This window comes from Suricata suricatta, chromosome 5, assembly GCF_006229205.1.
Source record: "Suricata suricatta isolate VVHF042 chromosome 5, meerkat_22Aug2017_6uvM2_HiC, whole genome shotgun sequence".
Taxonomy (NCBI): domain Eukaryota; kingdom Metazoa; phylum Chordata; class Mammalia; order Carnivora; family Herpestidae; genus Suricata; species Suricata suricatta.
The window spans coordinates 123,968,278-123,986,885 of NC_043704.1; the positions used below are offsets into that span (position 1 = coordinate 123,968,278).

General features: G+C 34.5%; 1 protein-coding gene across 4 annotated transcripts in view; it reads left to right on the forward strand.

Annotated features, from left to right (window-relative positions):
• STAG1 (stromal antigen 1) overlaps positions 1–18,608 on the forward strand; it is a 422,258-nt gene that overhangs the window by 236,790 nt on the left and 166,860 nt on the right. For 3 of the 4 annotated variants that reach the window (XM_029940222.1, XM_029940221.1, XM_029940223.1), the window contains one exon: positions 5,822–6,026. In XM_029940222.1, coding sequence (XP_029796082.1) covers positions 5,822–6,026 — 205 coding nt within the window. Of the gene's footprint in view, positions 1–5,821; positions 6,027–9,308; positions 9,413–18,608 lie in introns of those variants that run through there. The other variant, XM_029940224.1, reaches the window with a different exon arrangement.

The following is an 18,608-nucleotide window of genomic DNA, read 5'->3' on the forward strand; positions in this document are numbered from 1 at the left end:
TAGCCACGAGTATAAACTTCCAGTTGTATAAGTTAAAATAAGTTTTGAGGATCTAATGTACAGCATAGTGATTTTAGTTAATAGTACTATGTTATATACATGAAAGTTAAGAGGATAAATCTTATATGTTCTCACCAAAAATAAGAAGTGAGTAATGTAATGTGATAGGATGTGTTATGCTAATGCTATAGTGTTAATCATTTTGCAGTATGTACGTATATCAAATCAGCTTCTTAATATACCTTAAACTTACAGTGTTACATATCAATTAAATCTCAGTAAGTCTGGAAAATAATAAAGTAGAAGTTCTTAGAAGAAGATCCTTGTTGTGTTCATCTTTGTATGTCAAGAACCTGACATAGGGCCTGGAGCATATTTATTTCTCAATAAATACATGAATAGATGGACAGTTGGGTGGATGGATACTTTCTCCAAGTGTTTGCACATCACCATTTTAAGGAGTCATAGTATGTATCTTTAGGTAAGTATGTTGAAATTAGGTAACCAAAAGCCAGTTTCACCAAAAATAGGTGAGTGTGTGTGTGTGTGTGTGTGTGTGTGAGTGACATTGTCTATCAGCTGAGTTAAACAGTTCTTTTTATTTATTTTTGTTTAGTTTATTTTTATTTTTTTAATGTTTGTTTATTTTTGAGAGAGCGAGCGAGCAGGGAAGGGGCAGAAAGAAGGGGAGACAGAGGATCCAAAGCAGGCTCTGTGCTGACGGCAGAGAGCCCACTGTGGGCCTCAAACTCTCGAACCATGAGATCATGGCATGATCCAATGTCAGATGCTTAGCCAACTGAGCCACCCAAGTGCTCTTCTCTTGGATTTACTCTTTTTTTTTTTTAATGTTTCTATCTATTTTTGAGAGAGAGAGAAAGCGAGAGAGAGAGAGAGAAAGAGACAGTGTGAGCAGGGGAGCGTCAGAGAGAGAGAGGGAGACATAGAATCTGAAGACAGGCTCCAGGCTTGAGCTAGCTGTCAGCACAGAGCCCAACATAGGACTCGAACCCATGTACCGTGAGATCATGACCTGAGCTGAAGTCGGACACCTAACCGACCGAGCCACCCAGACACCCCGGATAAAAGTATCTATCTGTCTGTCTGTCTATCTGTAGTTTGTGACCAAATTGGGTTACCAAATATCAAATGTTTAGGGATTAGGTAGTTAACCTCTCATCTCTATCAGCTGAATGAGCTCTGCCTTGTAGTATACTTCTCATAAGATTATTGTTCTCATCTCAGGGGCTCTAAATTTTGTACTTTTTGTTGCTGGCTCTTATCACTGAGGCTTGGTACTCTTTTACTGTTTTTCTCCAATCAGTGTCCCCAAAACTTCCAAAATAAACTTTTCCACTAGTTGGCTTGTCTGTCCATTGGTTAGCAGAACTCTAATGTTCTTCCTTGGAAGAGCAATCACTTGATAACCCTTCTGTCCTCCATGGTTCCTATGGTAAACTAGGTGAAGCTCCATTATAGAGTGAAGAATACATAGACTTTACAGTCCAAGAACTAGAATCCTATAGGTTTGTTATCTAGGGCAACTTCTTAAGATCTTATTTCTCGCATCTTTCTATGTACCAGTGTTCATATAGATAATACAAAATTACAGATGTGAACAGTGCATACAGTATAAATCCTAGCTATGTTATATTTGGAAAATGAAAATTCAGTCATCTGAATGTATTTGGAAAAACTGCTTTCTACTGGATGTTTTTGGTTGGCTCAGTGTTACCCTTCTTGCAAAAAATTCTGCCTGATAACTCTTCCCAACCTGAGGTTCTTTCTGCTTTCCTATACTTGTTTCTTATTTGATTTTGCTTACTTTTTCATTAGTTTATTCAATAAATTCCTTGTGCAGAGCATTATAGTAAAACTACACTCAAAAGAATTTAAATACTACTTGTGGATAAGGTATTTATGCTACTTGATTATTTTTATTTTCCTATCATTATTTTGTTTTCCTAGCTTTCCTAAAAAAAGAAATTATTGCTTTGTGAAGAAGTTAGTTTTCAGTATCCCTCTGCCCTTCAATTTTAGAAAATTCTTTTTTTTAAGTTTATTTATTTATTTTGAGAGACAGCATTTATGCAAGCATGGGTGTGCATTTGTTAGGGAGAGGCAGAGAAAGGGAGAGAGAGAATCCCAAGCAGGCTCTGTACTGTCAGCGTGGAGCCCAGTGCAGGGCTTAACCCAAAACCATGAGACCACAATCTGAGCCCGTATCAAGAGTCTGATTTGCAACTGACGAGCCATCCTGGGGCTTCTAGACAGTTCTTTTTATATGGCATGTGTAAATGTGTCTAACAAAGAGAAATTTGTAACTAGTAGTAGAATAAGGCAAGAAACTGTCTTTTGAAGTAGATACAGATTTTTCTTTTTTTAAAAATTTTTTCCTTCTAATAACTATTTGCACATGATACAAAAATTAAAAAGGATAAAATGGTACACATTGTCAGTTTAGTTAGGAATTGAGCTAGTTTTGTGTTCTGCTGTTGATACCATTGTTTTTAGTGTGCCAGAGTCTTGAGATTTCTCTTTTCTTCAGATTCCTACAGTAACTGCTGTTGCCTTGTTTGTAGGATAGGAAGGGGGTTTTCTCGCTATTTGTGCTGCACCCTCAGCTTTCAGCTCTCTTGGTTCTCTTGTGGCACAGAGCACACATTCTTGCCCCTCCTAGTGTTAGACTGGTGTTGCTTTATTGCCTTCTATTATAATGAAGGCATGAGAATTCTTTATTGTACTAGTGCTAAGTCTTTTTTTTTTTTTAATATTTGTTTATTTTTGAGAGACCAAGAGAGACAGAGCATGAGTGGAGGAGGAGCAGAGAAAGATGGAGACACAGAATCCAAAACAGGCTCCAGGCTCCGAGCTGTCAGCACAGTCTGATACAGGGCTTGAACTCACGAACCATGAGATCATGACCTGAGCTAAAGTTGGACACTTAACCGACTGAGCTACCTAGATGCCCCTAGTGCTAAGTCTTAATGTGCCTTTTTTCCTGAGGCCACAGAAGGACCTTCTCAGCTTTCCTGGCCATTATACCTGAGGCTGGCCTCAGGTGGAGTTTCCTGTCCTCCTCCCAGTGCTATCAAACCTCCTCTGGTTTGATATTGGTATTAGGATTCAGGGTTCAGGCCAGTGTTTTGTCTTGCTCTCTCCCCCATGTAGAAGATTTCTTCTTTCACCTTCTCCTAGTTGCAGTGGTTCTTTGCCTTTGCAGTGGTGGTGACTGAGTTTGCATACTCACCTCTATCATATTAAGTCTTAGTTTGCAGGAGACAAAAGCCTGGAGAAGTGAGCTAGGCTTCTTACCTTTCTCCCAGCAATTGAAGGTCATCTGCTGCAAGTCTGCACTACTAAGAGAGGTTCTCTGTCTATTCCGCGGTGTCTCAGAATTTGTTTTCAAGTACCCAGTTGAGACCTATGGAAAAGAGCTTTTGAGTGAGTGAGTGCAAACTCCTTGTTCTACCATGGCGACACACTAGCTCACCCTTCATCTTTGATAGTTCGTTACAATTTTAGGCTCATTTCTTCTTACTCCTTTTTTGTGTAGACCACCTTTTCTTCTTAGGCTCTTCCATAGATGATAAGGCTTGTTTGTTTGCTCTCTCCTTGAAGGGGCTTATTCTTTGGATTGATAGTTACTTCAGCTCAAAGTGGACTCTAAGAAAATGTATCTCGTGTGTGTGTGTGTGTGTGTGTGTGTGTGTGTGTGTGTGTGTGTATTCAGCCTATTCTCATTGTTGGTTGATTGCTACATTGTAAGTGAAAGCCAAACCCTATTATTATGCTTTTGGCTTTGCCTTTAATGTTGTTGTTTTTTCTTTGATACAAAAATTACTGTTACATGGTTGAATCTGTTGGTCTTTTATGACCGCAAGTTTTTGTATTGTATAGTAACAGACTTCCCTACTCTGAGACTATTCTCCCATGTTTTCTGTTTCTTTCTTTTTTTTTTTTTTACTGTCTTTAAGTGTTTTGATTCATTAGGAATTAATTTTGGTAAAAGTTGTAATACATATCTGATTTTCTTTCTAGTAAAGAGCAAAGTGTACCAAAATCTTTCACTAAAAAATTCTTCTTTCCCCACTATTTATAATTCTGCCGTAATAGTCGGATTGATGTCTGTACGTAGTAGAAAATTTGACCAACAATGGCTTGAATTCACAGGAGTATATTTGTCTTATGCAAAATAAATCTGGGAGTAGGTAAAACATGATTGTACTGCATCTCAGCAGTGCAAGGACCTAGAGTTTTTCCATCTTGTATCATTTTTATCTTCATACTTGTCCCTTGATGGTTGCAAAATTGCTTTTTAACATCTAGCATTACACATGAGGTTTAGATCACTGAGAGAAGGGGCAAAGGACTGAAGAGGTCATACTTGCCTAATATGGCCCTGTTCCTGTTATAAGGGTTTTCCAAAAGCCCCATCTAACTAATTACATGTTTTTTCCTCAAATATTTCTTGCACATTATTTTCCAGAGTAATAATGAATCTCCTATCATTAGTAGGACTGTTCTTTCCTTTGATTCATCAACTGAATTTTTTCATTAAGGTAGAAAATATTAGAGGTACCTGGTTGGCTCAGTCCATTGAATGTCAGACTCTTGATTTCAGCTCAGGTCATGATCTAATGGTTGGTGAGTTGAAGCCCTGCGTCAGGCTCTCTGCTGCCAGCAGGGAGTCTGCTTACGATTTTCTCCTTCCCTCTCTCTGCCCCTCCCCCAATTACCCTGTCTCTGTCCCTCTCTAAATAAATAATTTGGAGCCCCTGGATGGTTTGATCAGTTGAGTGTCTGACTCTTGATTTTGGTTCAGGTCACTGTCTCACAATTTGTGGGTTTGAGCCACTGTGCTGACAGTGTAGAGCCTGCTTAGGATTCTCTCTCCCCCTGTGCCCTTACTCTGCTCATCCATCCATCCATCCATCCTCCCTCCCTTCCTCCCTCTCTCTCAAAATAAACATGAAAAAAACTTCGTAAAGAAGTATTTACATTTTTAAAAGATAGGAAGGAAATATTAAATATATGCAGCTCATAACTTCACTTATAACTAATTTTCTAGCAGCAGTTTGGTCTAGAAAAAACAGCCATAAATTGAGAATATTCAGGTACCATGTTCATGGAATTTCTCATTCTCTGCCTTGTGAATTTACATTTCTGTACCAAAATGTTTTAGACTACAGTAGGAAACCTCTAATTGGGTTCATTGTCAATTTTATGTTTTAAACAAGATGACAATCTTGTAATACCAAGAGCCCATGTTAGATTGTTTTTCTTTGAAAAGTTGATAAATCTGCTCTATAAAGTTCATTTAATACAAGACATAGTAAAACTGGAAGAGATAGGGTTGTAGTTTCAGATGGGAAAATTAGGTTTCACTTCTTAATAAAATGCTCATACTTTTGAAATTCTCAATTCTTAAATATTTAAAATAATGGAAAGATACTATATGGCATAGGAATCATGATTAGTTTGATCTAAATTCAATAGCAAATATCCTTTTAGTCTAAATTTCCTTAATGTTTTTCATTTTCTGCTTCAAATTATCTCTACTAGAAGTATAACAAAATAGGAACCACTGTTTTTATTGTTGGCTTATAATAACGAATTAAATTCTGGCTCTAAATAACAGTTTTGAATACTTTATGAATTATTGTGGAAGATCAAAACAATAAATATAAAGTCTTCAATATACTTTCAGTTTCTGTCCACATCTACTTTTGAGATAAGTGTTGGTTTATACGTAGGAAAAAAAATTGATCAAATTGATATCATATGTCAAATGTAATAATGTCCTTTTTATCCTTTTTAGGACAGTGGTGATTATCCCCTTACCATGCCTGGACCTCAGTGGAAAAAATTTCGTTCAAACTTTTGTGAATTTATTGGAGTCCTGATTCGACAGTGTCAGTATAGCATAATTTATGATGAGTATATGATGGACACAGTAATCTCCCTTTTGACTGGTTTGTCAGACTCCCAGGTCAGAGCTTTTAGGCATACAAGTACCCTTGCTGGTAAGTAACCAACATTTTATTTCTTTTTCATTTAGTTTTGTTAAATATGTTATATTCCAGTTAAAGTTTATTTAAATTAAGTATTAATTTAAACTAATTGCTGTGCTCCTGAAAAATACCATACCTCCCCTCCCCCAAATTCATCTGAATGGCTTATGTTAACTGTTTAGGTAAGAAGCATGCCTATTTTGATAACTGGCATTTGATTGCCTTGAGAATGAAAACTGAAAATTTCTGGAAAATTTCTCTCAATATTTAATTACTTTCATCTATTATTATTTTTATAACTCAGGATATTTTAGGAGTCCATTAGGCCATTTTCTTTAGTAAACCCCCAAATTAATAGTTGAAGTTCCAGATTTATAGTATTTTTAATTTAATTATATTGCTTTATTGTTCATTATTATTATACCTAAGTGTGTAAATATGTATTTGCTTTTACATTTGAAACAGTCTAATTGCAATCATTGCATAGTGAGAAATCTTCCTCTTCTGCTGCAATAACCTGATTGTGTCTAACTATAATGTCCTGAAATCAGTTCATTTAGGTCAGCTATAATTGAAGAATTGGCAGATTAATTTTCACTTTTATTTTCATTTTAGAATTATCTAGAGACTTGTCAGCTAAGTATATTCATTTTTCCTTGTTTTTCTATAACAATGCAGTTTTATTAATTTAGCAGTTCTGTTTTTTCCTCAACTACTTTAACTATGCTCATATAAAATAACTATTCTTTTTGATCTGTGTATAGAGCATACATATGTATGTGTGTACATGCACCTATATGTAAATATTCCCAGATTACATCCTTTTTAGTAGCAGTGATTTTATATGTTTATCTTACACATTACCATGACAAACAGCAAATTTAATTTCATTAGTTGCATTTTATCTTGCATTTACATACAATTTCTCGTTTACCACATATGTTTGAAATGTTTTCAAACTTTTGCATGCATCAGAATCACCTCTGGAACTTTTTAAAACAGATTGCATGGCCTTACCCCCAGAGTTTAACTTTAGGTTATGCTGATGTTGTTACTTTGGGGAATACACATTGCAAACCCCTGGCTTAACATTTTTTCATTTTCTGGGGCGCCTAGGTGGCTCAGTCAGTTAAGCGTCTGGCTTCGGCTCAGGTCATGATCTTACGGTTTGTGGGCTCAAGCACCATGTTGGGTTCTGTGCTGACAGCTAGCTCAGAGCCTGGAGCCTGCTTCAGATTTTGTATCTCCCTCTCTCTTTCAAATCTGACCCTCCCTGCTCACCCTGTCTCTCTCTGTCTCTCAAAAATAAATAAAAGACATTAAAAATTTTTTTATTTTAATAAAAAAATAAAATTTTGTCATTTTCTGGCTTAATCAGTTGTTTAAAGCCATATATTACCTTGTGTCATCCATATTTTTGTCCACTTCTCTTTTTTCAATTTTTTTATTTAATCTAATTAATTCATATTAGTGTCCATTATTCTTAGTTACATGTCTGTATGAAACAACATGAAGCAATTTAGTAAAACCTTGGATTGGGAGTAACTTGTTTGCGAGTGTTTGTGAGACAAGCAAACATTTCTAATAAATATTAAGTTGATAAATGAGCAGTGTCTTGCAGTACAGCATCAGTATGTGACCCCGAATGACACATGATCACAACCGAGCCCTTGGTTCTTGAAATTTGCTTTGATACATCAGTGCTTTGGATTACAAATATGTTTCCAGAATGAATTATGCTTGCCAACCAAGGTTTTACTGTATTTTCTGAGAGTAATATTTTCCTTATTATTAGGAAAAGAGGAATATCTACCCAATTTTTTAAAAAGGTAAAATAAAAATACAGTATATTCCTGAAAAATATTTCTGTACAGAAGAGACATCATTTAGTTTAAATTCTGTATTTTGAGAGTATTATCTTCCTCATTATTAGGAAAAGAGATCTTGTACCCAATATCCTTTAAAAGGTACTGTAAATACACTATTATTTTTAAATTATCTGATGTTATACATTTTTTTTCTTTAATTTCATGACTATTGCTATCCACTGCTTTAGTTTGCTCTTTTTCTTTGTATGTTCTATTTAGTTTTCATCTTACTTTTTTCTGTGCAGTAATGTTCATTTAGCTGGTTGTCAGATGCACAAAATAGAAGTTGCTTCTAAATAGTCCAAGTTGCTCTCATGAAAAGTTTATATCTTCATATCATAAGACCAGCAGAGAAGGAGAAGCAACAATGGAAGAAGGAGGGAATGCCCAATGGAGGGCAAGGTTAAATGCTGTCCTGCTGTTAGAATTATGAAGTAACAGTTTATACTAAAAACGAAAACAAAGATTTTGCTTACAGATACTGAGAGAATAACCTGGGGCTTCCCTGTAGGGGCAAGGTACTACTCTTCAGTCCAAAAACCTGTGTATTCTCTATCAAAGATTAAATATATGCCACATACTCTATTTAAGAACACAAGAGAAAGAATAATATAGAATATTTTGACTTTTAAAATGTCTCAGTTTCCTGAAAAATGCACTTAATTTTCACTTACATTTTTCTTCTACTACAGTGTAAATGATGCATTACAGTATTTTACTGACTTTCATAATGGCCCCATTTCACCACTTTTCCATTGGCCCATTTTTTGTGACTTTTATTATTGTATTGTTTTCCCTATTTTTATCCTTTTTGTGAACTATATATATTTTTACATACACTTAAATATTTTAATTATGGCTGTACTTTCCCTTTCGAATTGAGTGGCTTCCTCCTCCTAGTGCCTTTCTGTTTTTCTTTTCCCACAATTTACCTGTGATCATGATAGCTTTTGAAACTGCTTGGTAAATATCATTTTTGTTTTTACCTAACTAAGCTTTTTGTAGATCATCATCTAGCCTATTTGAATTTGAAATTATTTTTTTTAAATCTGATAAGAAAAATGGAAGGAGATCAACATTATGTTTCTGCTGATTTTTTGAAAGTAGAAACTTAATTCTCAGGTCATTTTCAAATTTACTTCAAAATATTATTATATGTGTACCTTAATGATCATATCTCCCAAGGCCTACTTTCATAAAATGTGGGACATAGCAGTCACCTACCCTTCAGCAGCACATAGAGATCTTACTGACGACTTAATTCCAGACTAGATAATAATTATCCATATTTTCAAGGATTATTTTTAATGGTATGTATGTAAGGGGTAGATTAAAAGATAATCATTTTTATTCACTTTGCAGGACAAGTCTTGGGGACTAGATAAAATGGGCAGGAACATTTAATCCTCTGCTTCAAAGACTATGTGCATGGACAGTTTCAAGGCAGTTATGGCCAGATATGATTATCGGCTTTGGAATAAAATGCTCCTTGACATTCCTTATATCTTAGCTGAGAAGAGAGACAATCAGGTTAGTTGTTCTGTAGGTTACAGATGTGATGAGTTCCAGAGCTTCATAAGTCATTAAGGTGGTCTTATCAGTAGTTCTTTTAATCTGTTGTCCAGATAACTCATTTTCTTATTCTGTTAAATAATGTGTCCCTTATTGTCAGTGTTTATACATTGCATTTAATTGTTAATTTTTACCATATTTTTATTAAAATTTTTTATCATTCTGTAGTTCTTTAGGTCTGTTTATTCTCTAGTTACAAGTCTCGTTTTTCCATTGGAGGTAAACTATGTTTCCTCTTCCTTGAAATTTTTTTTGCCATTAACTTTGAACAGACTGTTAGCTATTACATCTTAAATTTTCCTTATTTTTTTTCCTGACCTCTTAATTAGAATTTTAAAGCATAGTCTCCCATTTGTTTGATGTAGTGCTTTAAATTACAGTACAGTTTTCATTATATTGATCTTAAGAATTAAGTGCCCTTATTTCTTTTCTAAATAGCTTCCTCATTTGGACATATTAGAACATAGTTTGTGGATATAATTTATATAAGTAACACTTTGTCCTTATTTTGGTGTATTTAGAATCTGAAACTGGGCACATTTATTTATTCCTCATTTTGAAGAAATATTCATGAGTTAATTATCTCTTTTTTTTCCCCAAGGTCAAAAAAAACAACTTTGTTGTTTGGTATTATGAAGTTAATTCTACTTTCAAAAAAAAAAAATCTGTTTTTCAGATCTGTAATTATGTTATTTTAGACATTTGCTTTAAAAATGTATGCCAATACTTTATAAAGTGTTTATTTCAAATTTTTTTTTAGATGGCAATTCTTGGAAGTAATTTGATGCAACTTGTTTTCTGTTTTCGCACCTATATGATTTTCTATTATGTCACAAATAGATTAATATTGGATACCACACACTACTAAGGTGAAATGCTAATTTAAAGTCAGATTAAGAATATAAAATTATATTAATAACAAAATGGTAATTTACTCTATTTTTTTCTAAAATGAATTCTGAAAAATTAGGAAGTGTTGTTAAGATCATCATATGACAGTCAAATGGCCTCAGTGTGCTGCGAAGCCATTCTTGACCACTGGGGAACTTAATAGACACTCTCAGACCCTTGGGGGAGTAAACATTTCTTTATACCTTATTGTTTAACATTATTATATAGTTAATTTTATATTGACATATGATTGATTGTTGATTAACATTTCTTACCAATCTCTCAACTTTTACTCTGAGGAAAGATACAGTATATGAAATTGCTTTGTTTTCCAGTAATAGACTGAAAATCACTTTGCATCAGTAAATGGGGTTCTTTTTTTTGGCTTTCAGTTGCTGAAACCATTTAATAGAATGGGTTCTGCACCAGAACATCCCCACTGCCTTGTACTGGTTGGGTAACTTGGACAAATCTCTAACTTTCCTGGCCTTATTTTCTTCACCCACAAAGTGAGGAAGATCATAATAACGATCTCATTAAGAGAAATTTGGAGAAAGGGGCTCCTGTGTGTCTTAGTTGGTTAAACATCTGACTCTTTTCAGTGCAGGTCATGATCTCACGTTTTTGTGGTATCAAACCCCATTTCAGGCTCTGTGCTGATCATCAAGCCTGTTTGGGATTCTCTCTCTCTCTCTGCCCCTTCCCTGCTCATGCACACTTGCTTTCTCTCAATATATTAAATAAAAACTTATAAAAAGTTACATATATGTTATAAAAACGTATATAAAAAAAGAAATTAGGAGAGCACAGACCAGTGCCTGACATTTAATAAGCTGTTTCTGTTATTCTTTAATGACAAGAACTAATAGTGTTGGCAGTGTTCCACTTCATGTTTTTATTCAGAATGTATTGAACACCTATTCTATCTTAGTAATAAAAGACATTGCCAGTGAGGGAATTAGAAACAAATTAGATCTTTCAAAAACTCCTTTTAAAAAAAAATAATAAAATAATAAAAAGACTAATAGCATTCATTTTTATTTTACTTATTTTTTGGCTTGTAGGTCCCAAAGATTATTTATTACATTTAGTTAAGTGTTCTATAACTCTTAACTAGATAGAACAGTTTTGGTTTCTATGGTTAGGGCTTGCAAAATTTAGGTCAGTCTGACATCAAAAAGCAGACTATAGAGTATAAATAATCTCTTCATATTTTTCTTATGTTAATTATTTAATTCTTCCTAAGTCTTACTATCTCATTGTTTTGTACTTTAGCATTGTATTTTTTCTTTGTTTTTTTTTTTTTTACATTATCACTATTGGTTTTTCTTGCCTCTCCTCTAAAGATAACACTTCCCAGTTTTCCAGAGTTTGTGAATAGACTTTAGGTACTTTCAATAATTGACCAAATTTGTGAATGTCACTATATCTCTAGCTTTATCTCTAAAATACAGTAAACTTTAAAAATGCAATGATGTATTTACTTAAAATATGTAAATATAGGTATCATTAGTAATGTGTTAAGTTTTCCAGTTAACTATCATTTTCTGAAGTTTATCTCTTTCATCAGATATGGAAATTAGCTTTCTTTGGTGGGGCCAGTTTTTATAAAGAAATCATGATTTTAAAATCACGTTAAGGTCATTGCATATCATTTATTCATTAGACAAATCACTTTTGTGCCTTACTTCGGCATCTGTATACTATTATACTAATAATCCCATCTCATAGGAATGAAAGGCTTAAATGAATTTGTGTCAAATGTTTAACATATAAAAGTCACTCAGTAATTGATACTATAACTATAATAGAATGACAAAGCTTATTTGGCTTAGTTCTAAAGAGGGCAGAGAAATTGAAAACAAATTTTGTATATATTTCATTAACATATGCATGTTGTACATTTAAATATTTTCTGCGCATATAAAATTACTATACTGATATAGAGTATTCAGAAAAGGAAAAAAGTACAAAAGTAAAAAATAAGCCACAACTTTACCATCTTATCATTGTGCCCAGAAGATGTTTATATTTCCTTTAATTTTTTTCTTATTGCATATTCATGAGGATTTTTGGTTTTGTTTCTAAGCAAATCATAGGATCAATATTATAGCATATATTTTCTGTGCTTTTAATTTTTATAATCATGTCTGATATGGCAGGCTCATTTTCTAAAATCTCGATGTCCTTCTAGTTATTTAACTTTTCTACTATTGTTTGGATCCTTCATCTTTTTTTGGATTCCCTATCTTGTGCTTTCTTAATTCTCTTCTTTTTGGTTAGCTTATTTTTTGATAGCTTTGAATAAAGGTATTGAGGAAGTATGTATTGGAGACTTTACATGCCTGAAAACTATATTATATACTCATGTTTAATTATCTAATATAGAACTCATCATTGAAAATTATCTTCAGAATCTTTCCTCTAGCTTGCATTGTTGCTGTTGAGAAGTCCAGTACTGTTTCAACATCTGATTCTGATGCTGTTACTTTGGAAGCTTTTAGATTTTTCTCTTTATTCCTGGTGTTCTGAGATACCATGGTGATATACTCTGATGTGTATTTATTTTTTTCAATTCATTATGCCTGGTACTCTTTGTTGAATACCTGTTGCTTGGATATTAATCTCTCAAATCAATCTTCATTTTCTTATTCCTCTTCCACTTTCCATTTCTTAGTGTTTTTGTACATTTTTCTTATACTTCTCAAATTTATTGAACTTAATTTTGACTACCATGTAAGTTTTCTAAGAGTTCTTTCTTCAGGTGTTTTTTTTTTTTTTAATTTAGTTCATGGATGTAATATCTTCTTTTATATCATTGATATTGTTAATTATTACTTGGCTTTTTTCTGCATTCTACTCTTCTCATTCTCTGCTCTTATCACTCTTTCATGTCTGAAACCTCCAATAACTGTTTCTTGGTTCTCTACTATTGCTGAGAATGTGGCACTAAAAGGGCAATAAACAGAGGGGCCATGTGTGTCTTTGTGAATGTGTCGTGCTTGACAGGGTCAGGCATTGGCTTTGTCTTCTTTTGTGAGCATCACTCTGTGGCAGTCATGTGGTCAGCTAGCATTTTCATTGTAGATCCTAAACTGTTGGTATTGATAATTATTTTCCCGGGAAAGTTCAGCTTCTTTGCAGGAAGATCTTACAATCTACTTAAGTTTAGTTGCTGTCTACCATTTGGCAGTTTGGCAGAGTGAGGCAGCATCCAGAGCAGACTGTACTTCTTATACCCCTCTGATTTGTCTGATGATTCTAAATCTCTGGCTAATTTTATTGAGAGACTAAATTTTGTGGACTTCAAAGATGGGTGTGTGATGTAGAAGTTGCTTGCCTGCCCTAGGTTGGGGTAGAGGCTTGGGGATTCATTTACTTATTTTACTTATTTTATGTTACAAACTTTGAAATAATACTGTCTTCAGCCCTTTAACTCCCTCCTCTTTCTCTGGAACCTGGTATTTCGAATTTCTGAATGCTTCTAGGGTCTACGGTACGAAATTGTTTGGTTTTTTTGTTTGTTTGTTTTCTTTTAGATAAACATAGTTGTAATTTCTTTTTTCACCATTATGATTTGTATGCTATCTTCTCATTCTCCTGCTTTCCATATACATATATGTACATATATTGTGGTTTGGGTTTACCAATATTTTTCATAATTTATTGAAATTTGTTTTCTCTTTCTTATTTTGGTTGGGTTTGGTTGCCATGTAATACTTCATGTACTTAAGAGATAGGGGAATGGTTAAATATCTTTTGGGGGTGCCTGGCTGGTTCAGTCAGAGTATGCAACTCTTAATCTCAGTATCATGAAATGGAGCCCCATATTTGGCAAAGAGTTTACATAAAAATAAAACTAAGTGGAAATTTAAAGAAAATTCTATCATTTGGAAAGTGGAAGTTTGTTATAAGCTTTTTTTGTTTGTTAAAATAAGCTTTTTAAAACCAAAAGAATATAATTATCCCTCCTTTGAAAATATAGTTTGTCCCATTTTCAAACGTATTTCTTTGGTATACAGCAATAGTTTTCAAATGTATATTTCAGAAGTATATCATTAAATATAAATGCAGTTTTTTAGATTTAATTTTTATGTTTAGGAACATATAAATATAAATTGTTGGGTATTGATTAAAAGAGTCAATGTCTACAATCTTAATTTCAACCATCCTGTTTCCCAATAACTACTGTTTTCTTTTTCTGTGTTCTCACTTCCAGTATTGTTTTTCTTTTTTCAGGACTTCAAATCCTTTGATGCTACATTTCTAGTGTTCCTCACACCCTAGCCTCATTTCTTCAGTTTTCCTAGCTTAGATCATTTTCAGTTAGATTTATTATGATCCTCTCTGTCTTCATATCCTCAACATCCTTGCCTCTGTTTCCCTCTGTCATGCCTTTTTTGAAAACTCTATCTTATCACCTGCTCCATACCTGTTCCAGAGCACTTGAAACTGGCTGAAGAAAACCATAACTTGTAACGGCTCGGCTTTAGATTTTTCTCACAAGTGCACCATTAATGTTGCCTAGAAATCCTATTACAGCATTCTACTCCATATTATTCCTGCTTTCTTACAGGATTATTTCATTAAAAAAATTTTTAATAGTTTATTGTCAAATTGGTTTCCATATAACACCCAGTGCTCTTCCCAACAAGTGCCCTCCTCCATTACCGCCACCTCCCTTCCCCCGCCCCCTTCAACCTTCCATCGTTTTCAGTATTCAATAGTCTCTCAGGTTTTGCATCCCTCTCTCTCCCCAACTCTCTTTCACCCTGGTCCTCCATTAGGTTTCTCCTGTTCTCCTGTTAGACCCATGAGTGCAAACATACGGTATCTGTCCTTCTCTGCCTGACTTATTTCACTCAGCATGACACCCTCGAGGTCCATCCACTTTGCTACAAATGGCCATATTTCATTCTTTCTCATTGCCATGTAATACTCCATTGTATATATATACCACATCTTGATCCATTCATCAGGTGATGGACATTTAGGCTCTTTCCACGATTTGGCTACTGTTGAAAGTGCTGATATGAACATTGCCGTACATGTGCCCCTATGCGTTAGCACTTCTGTATCCCTTGGGTAAACCCCTAGCAGTGCTATTGCTGGGTTATAGGGGAGTTCTACTGATAGTTTTTTAAAGAACCTCCACACTGTTTTCCAGAGCAGCTGCACCAGTTTACATTCCCACCAACAGTGTAGGAAGGTGCCCGTCTCTCCACACCCTCGCCAGCACCTATAGTCTCTTGATTTTTCATTTTAGCCACTCTGACTGGCATGAGGTGGCATCTCAGTGTGGTTTTGATTTGTGTTTCCCTGATGATGAGTGATGCTGAGCATCATTTCATGTGCCTGTAGGCCATCTGGATGTCCTCTTTGGAGAAGTGTCTGTTTATGTCTTCTACCCATTTCATCACTGGATTATTCATTTTTTGGATGTGGAGTTTGGTGAGTTGCTTGTAGATTTTTGGATACTAGCCCTTTATCTGATATGTCATTTGCAACTATCTTTTCCCATTCTGTCAGTTGCCTGTTAGTTTTCTTGATTGTTTCCTTTGCAGTGCAGAAGCTTTTCATCTTGATGAGGTCCCAGTAGTTCATGTTTGCTTTCATTTCCCTTGCCTTTGGGGAATGTGTTGAGTAGGAAATTGCTGTGGTTGAGGTCAAGGAGGCTGTTTCCTACTTTCTCATCAAGGGTTTTGATGGTTTCCTGTCTCACATTCAGGTCCTTCAGCCATTTTGAGTTTATTTTTGTGTATGGTGTAAGAAAGTGGTCTAATTTCATTCTGTATGTTGCTGTCCAGTTCTTCTAGCACATCTGTTAAAAAGGCTGTCTTATTCCATTGGATACTCTTTTCTGCTTTCTCAAAGATTAATTGGCCATACATTTGTGGGTCCAGTTTTGGGCTCTCTATTCTATTCCATTGGTCTCTGTGTCTGTTTTTGTGCCAATACCATACTGTTTTGATGATGACAGCTTTGTAGCAGAGACTAACGTCTGGGATTGTGATGCCTCCTGTTTTGGTTTTCTAATTCAATATTACTTTGGCTATTTGGGGTCTTTTGTGGTTCCATACAAATTTGAGGATAGTTTGTTCTAGCTTTGAGAAGAATGTTGGTGCAATTTTGATGAGGATTGCATTGAATGTGTAGATTGCTTTGGTTAGTAATGACATTTTCACAATGTTTATTCTTCCAATCCATGAGCATGGAATGTTTTTCCTTTTCTTTATGTCTTCTTCAATTTCCTTCATAAGTTTTCTATAGTTTTCATCATACAGGTCTTTTTACATCCTTGGTTAGATTTATTCCTAGGTATTTTATGGTTTTTCATGCAATTGTGAATGGGATCATTTACATGTCATCTGTGAAATAGTGAAAGTTTGACTTCTTCCTTGCCAATTTGGATGCTTTTTATTTTTGTTATCTGATTGCCTTGGCTCATACTTCCAGTACTGTGTTAAATAGCAATGGGTGAGAATGGACATCCCTGACTTATTCCTGACCATAGAAGAAAAACTCTCAGTTTTTCATTGAGGATGACATTAGCTGTGGGTCTTTTGTATATGGCCTTAATGACATTGAAGTATGTTCTCTTTATCCCTGCTTGATTGAAGGTTTTTTGCATGAATGGATGCTGTCCATTGTCAAATGTTTTTTCTGCATCTGTTGAGAGAATCATATGGTTCTTATTCTGTCTTTTATTAATGTGATGTATCAAGATGATTTGTGAATAGTAAACCACTCCTCGAGCTCAGGAATAAATTCCACTTGATCATAGTGAATAATTCTTTTAGTGTACTGTTGGATTTGTTTTGTGAGAATTTTGTTCAGAATTTCTGCATCTATGTTCATCAGGGATATTGGCATGTAATTCTTTGTTTTTAGTGGGGTCTTTGGGTTTGAAATCAAGGTAATTCTAGCCTTATAGAATGAGTTTTAAATTGTTCCTTTTCTTCCTATTATTTGGAACATTTTGAGAAGAATAGGTATGACTATTGACTGATGACTGGGAAGTTTGGACTGGACTCTTGTTTGTTGAAAGATTTTTTGATTACTCAGTTCAGTATAGGTCTGATCAAATTTTCTATATGGGATATGGGTCTGATCAAATTTTCTATTTCTTCCTGTTTTAGTTTTGGTAGTTTATATGTTTCTGGGAATTTGTTCATTTCTTCCAGACTGCCCCGTTTGTTCACATATGATTATTTATAACATTCTCTTATAATTGTTTGAATTTCTGTGATATTGATTAAGATCTCTCCCCTTTCATTTGTGATTTCATATATATGGATTCTTTTTTTTTCTTTTGATAAGTCTAGCTAGTCATTTATCAATTTTATTCTTTCAAGGAACCAGCTCTTACTTTTATTGATATGTTTTTTTGTTTGTTTCTGTATCATTTATTTATGCTCTAATTTTTAGCATTTCACTTCTTCTGTGAAGTGCTGTTTCCTTTTTTTTTTTTTTAATTATTTATTTTGAGAGAGTGTGTGCATGTGCACACACAAGTGGAAGTGGGGCAGAGACGAAGAAAGAGACCCAGAGAGAGAGAATCCTAAGCAGGCTCCAGATTGCAGGGCTTAAACTCACAAACCATGAGATCATGACCTGAGCCAAAGTCAGATGCTCAACCAACTGAGCCACCCAGGCACCCCTTGCTTCGCCTTTTTGAGATCCTTTAAAGTACAAGGTTAGGTTGTATATTTGAGATTTTTTCTTGCTTCTTGAGATAGGCCTGTATTACAATATATTTTCCTATAGGATTGGCTTTGCTGTATCCCAAAGGTTTTGGACTTTTGTGTTTGCATTTTCATTTACTTCCATGTATTATTTAATTTTTTCTTTAATTTCATGGTTAACTCATTTACTCCTTAGTAGGATGGTCTTTAATCTCCATGTATTTGTGGTCTTCCCAAATTTTTTCTTATGACTGATTTCCAAGTTTCAAAGCATTATGTTCTGAAAATATGCATGGTATGATGTCAGTCTTTTTGTACTTGTTGAGGTCTGATTTGTGACCCAGTGTGTGATCTACTCTGTAGAATGTTACATGTGCACTCGAAAAGAATGTGAATTTACTGGTTTAAGAGGAAATGTTCTGAATATATCTGTTAAGTCCATCTGGTGCTGTGTGTTATTCAGAGCTGTTGTTTTCTTATTGATTTATGCTTTAATGATCTTTTCATTGCTGTAAGTAGTGTGTTAAAGTCCCCTAATTTTTTGTATTATTACCATTGAGTTACTTTATATTTGTTAT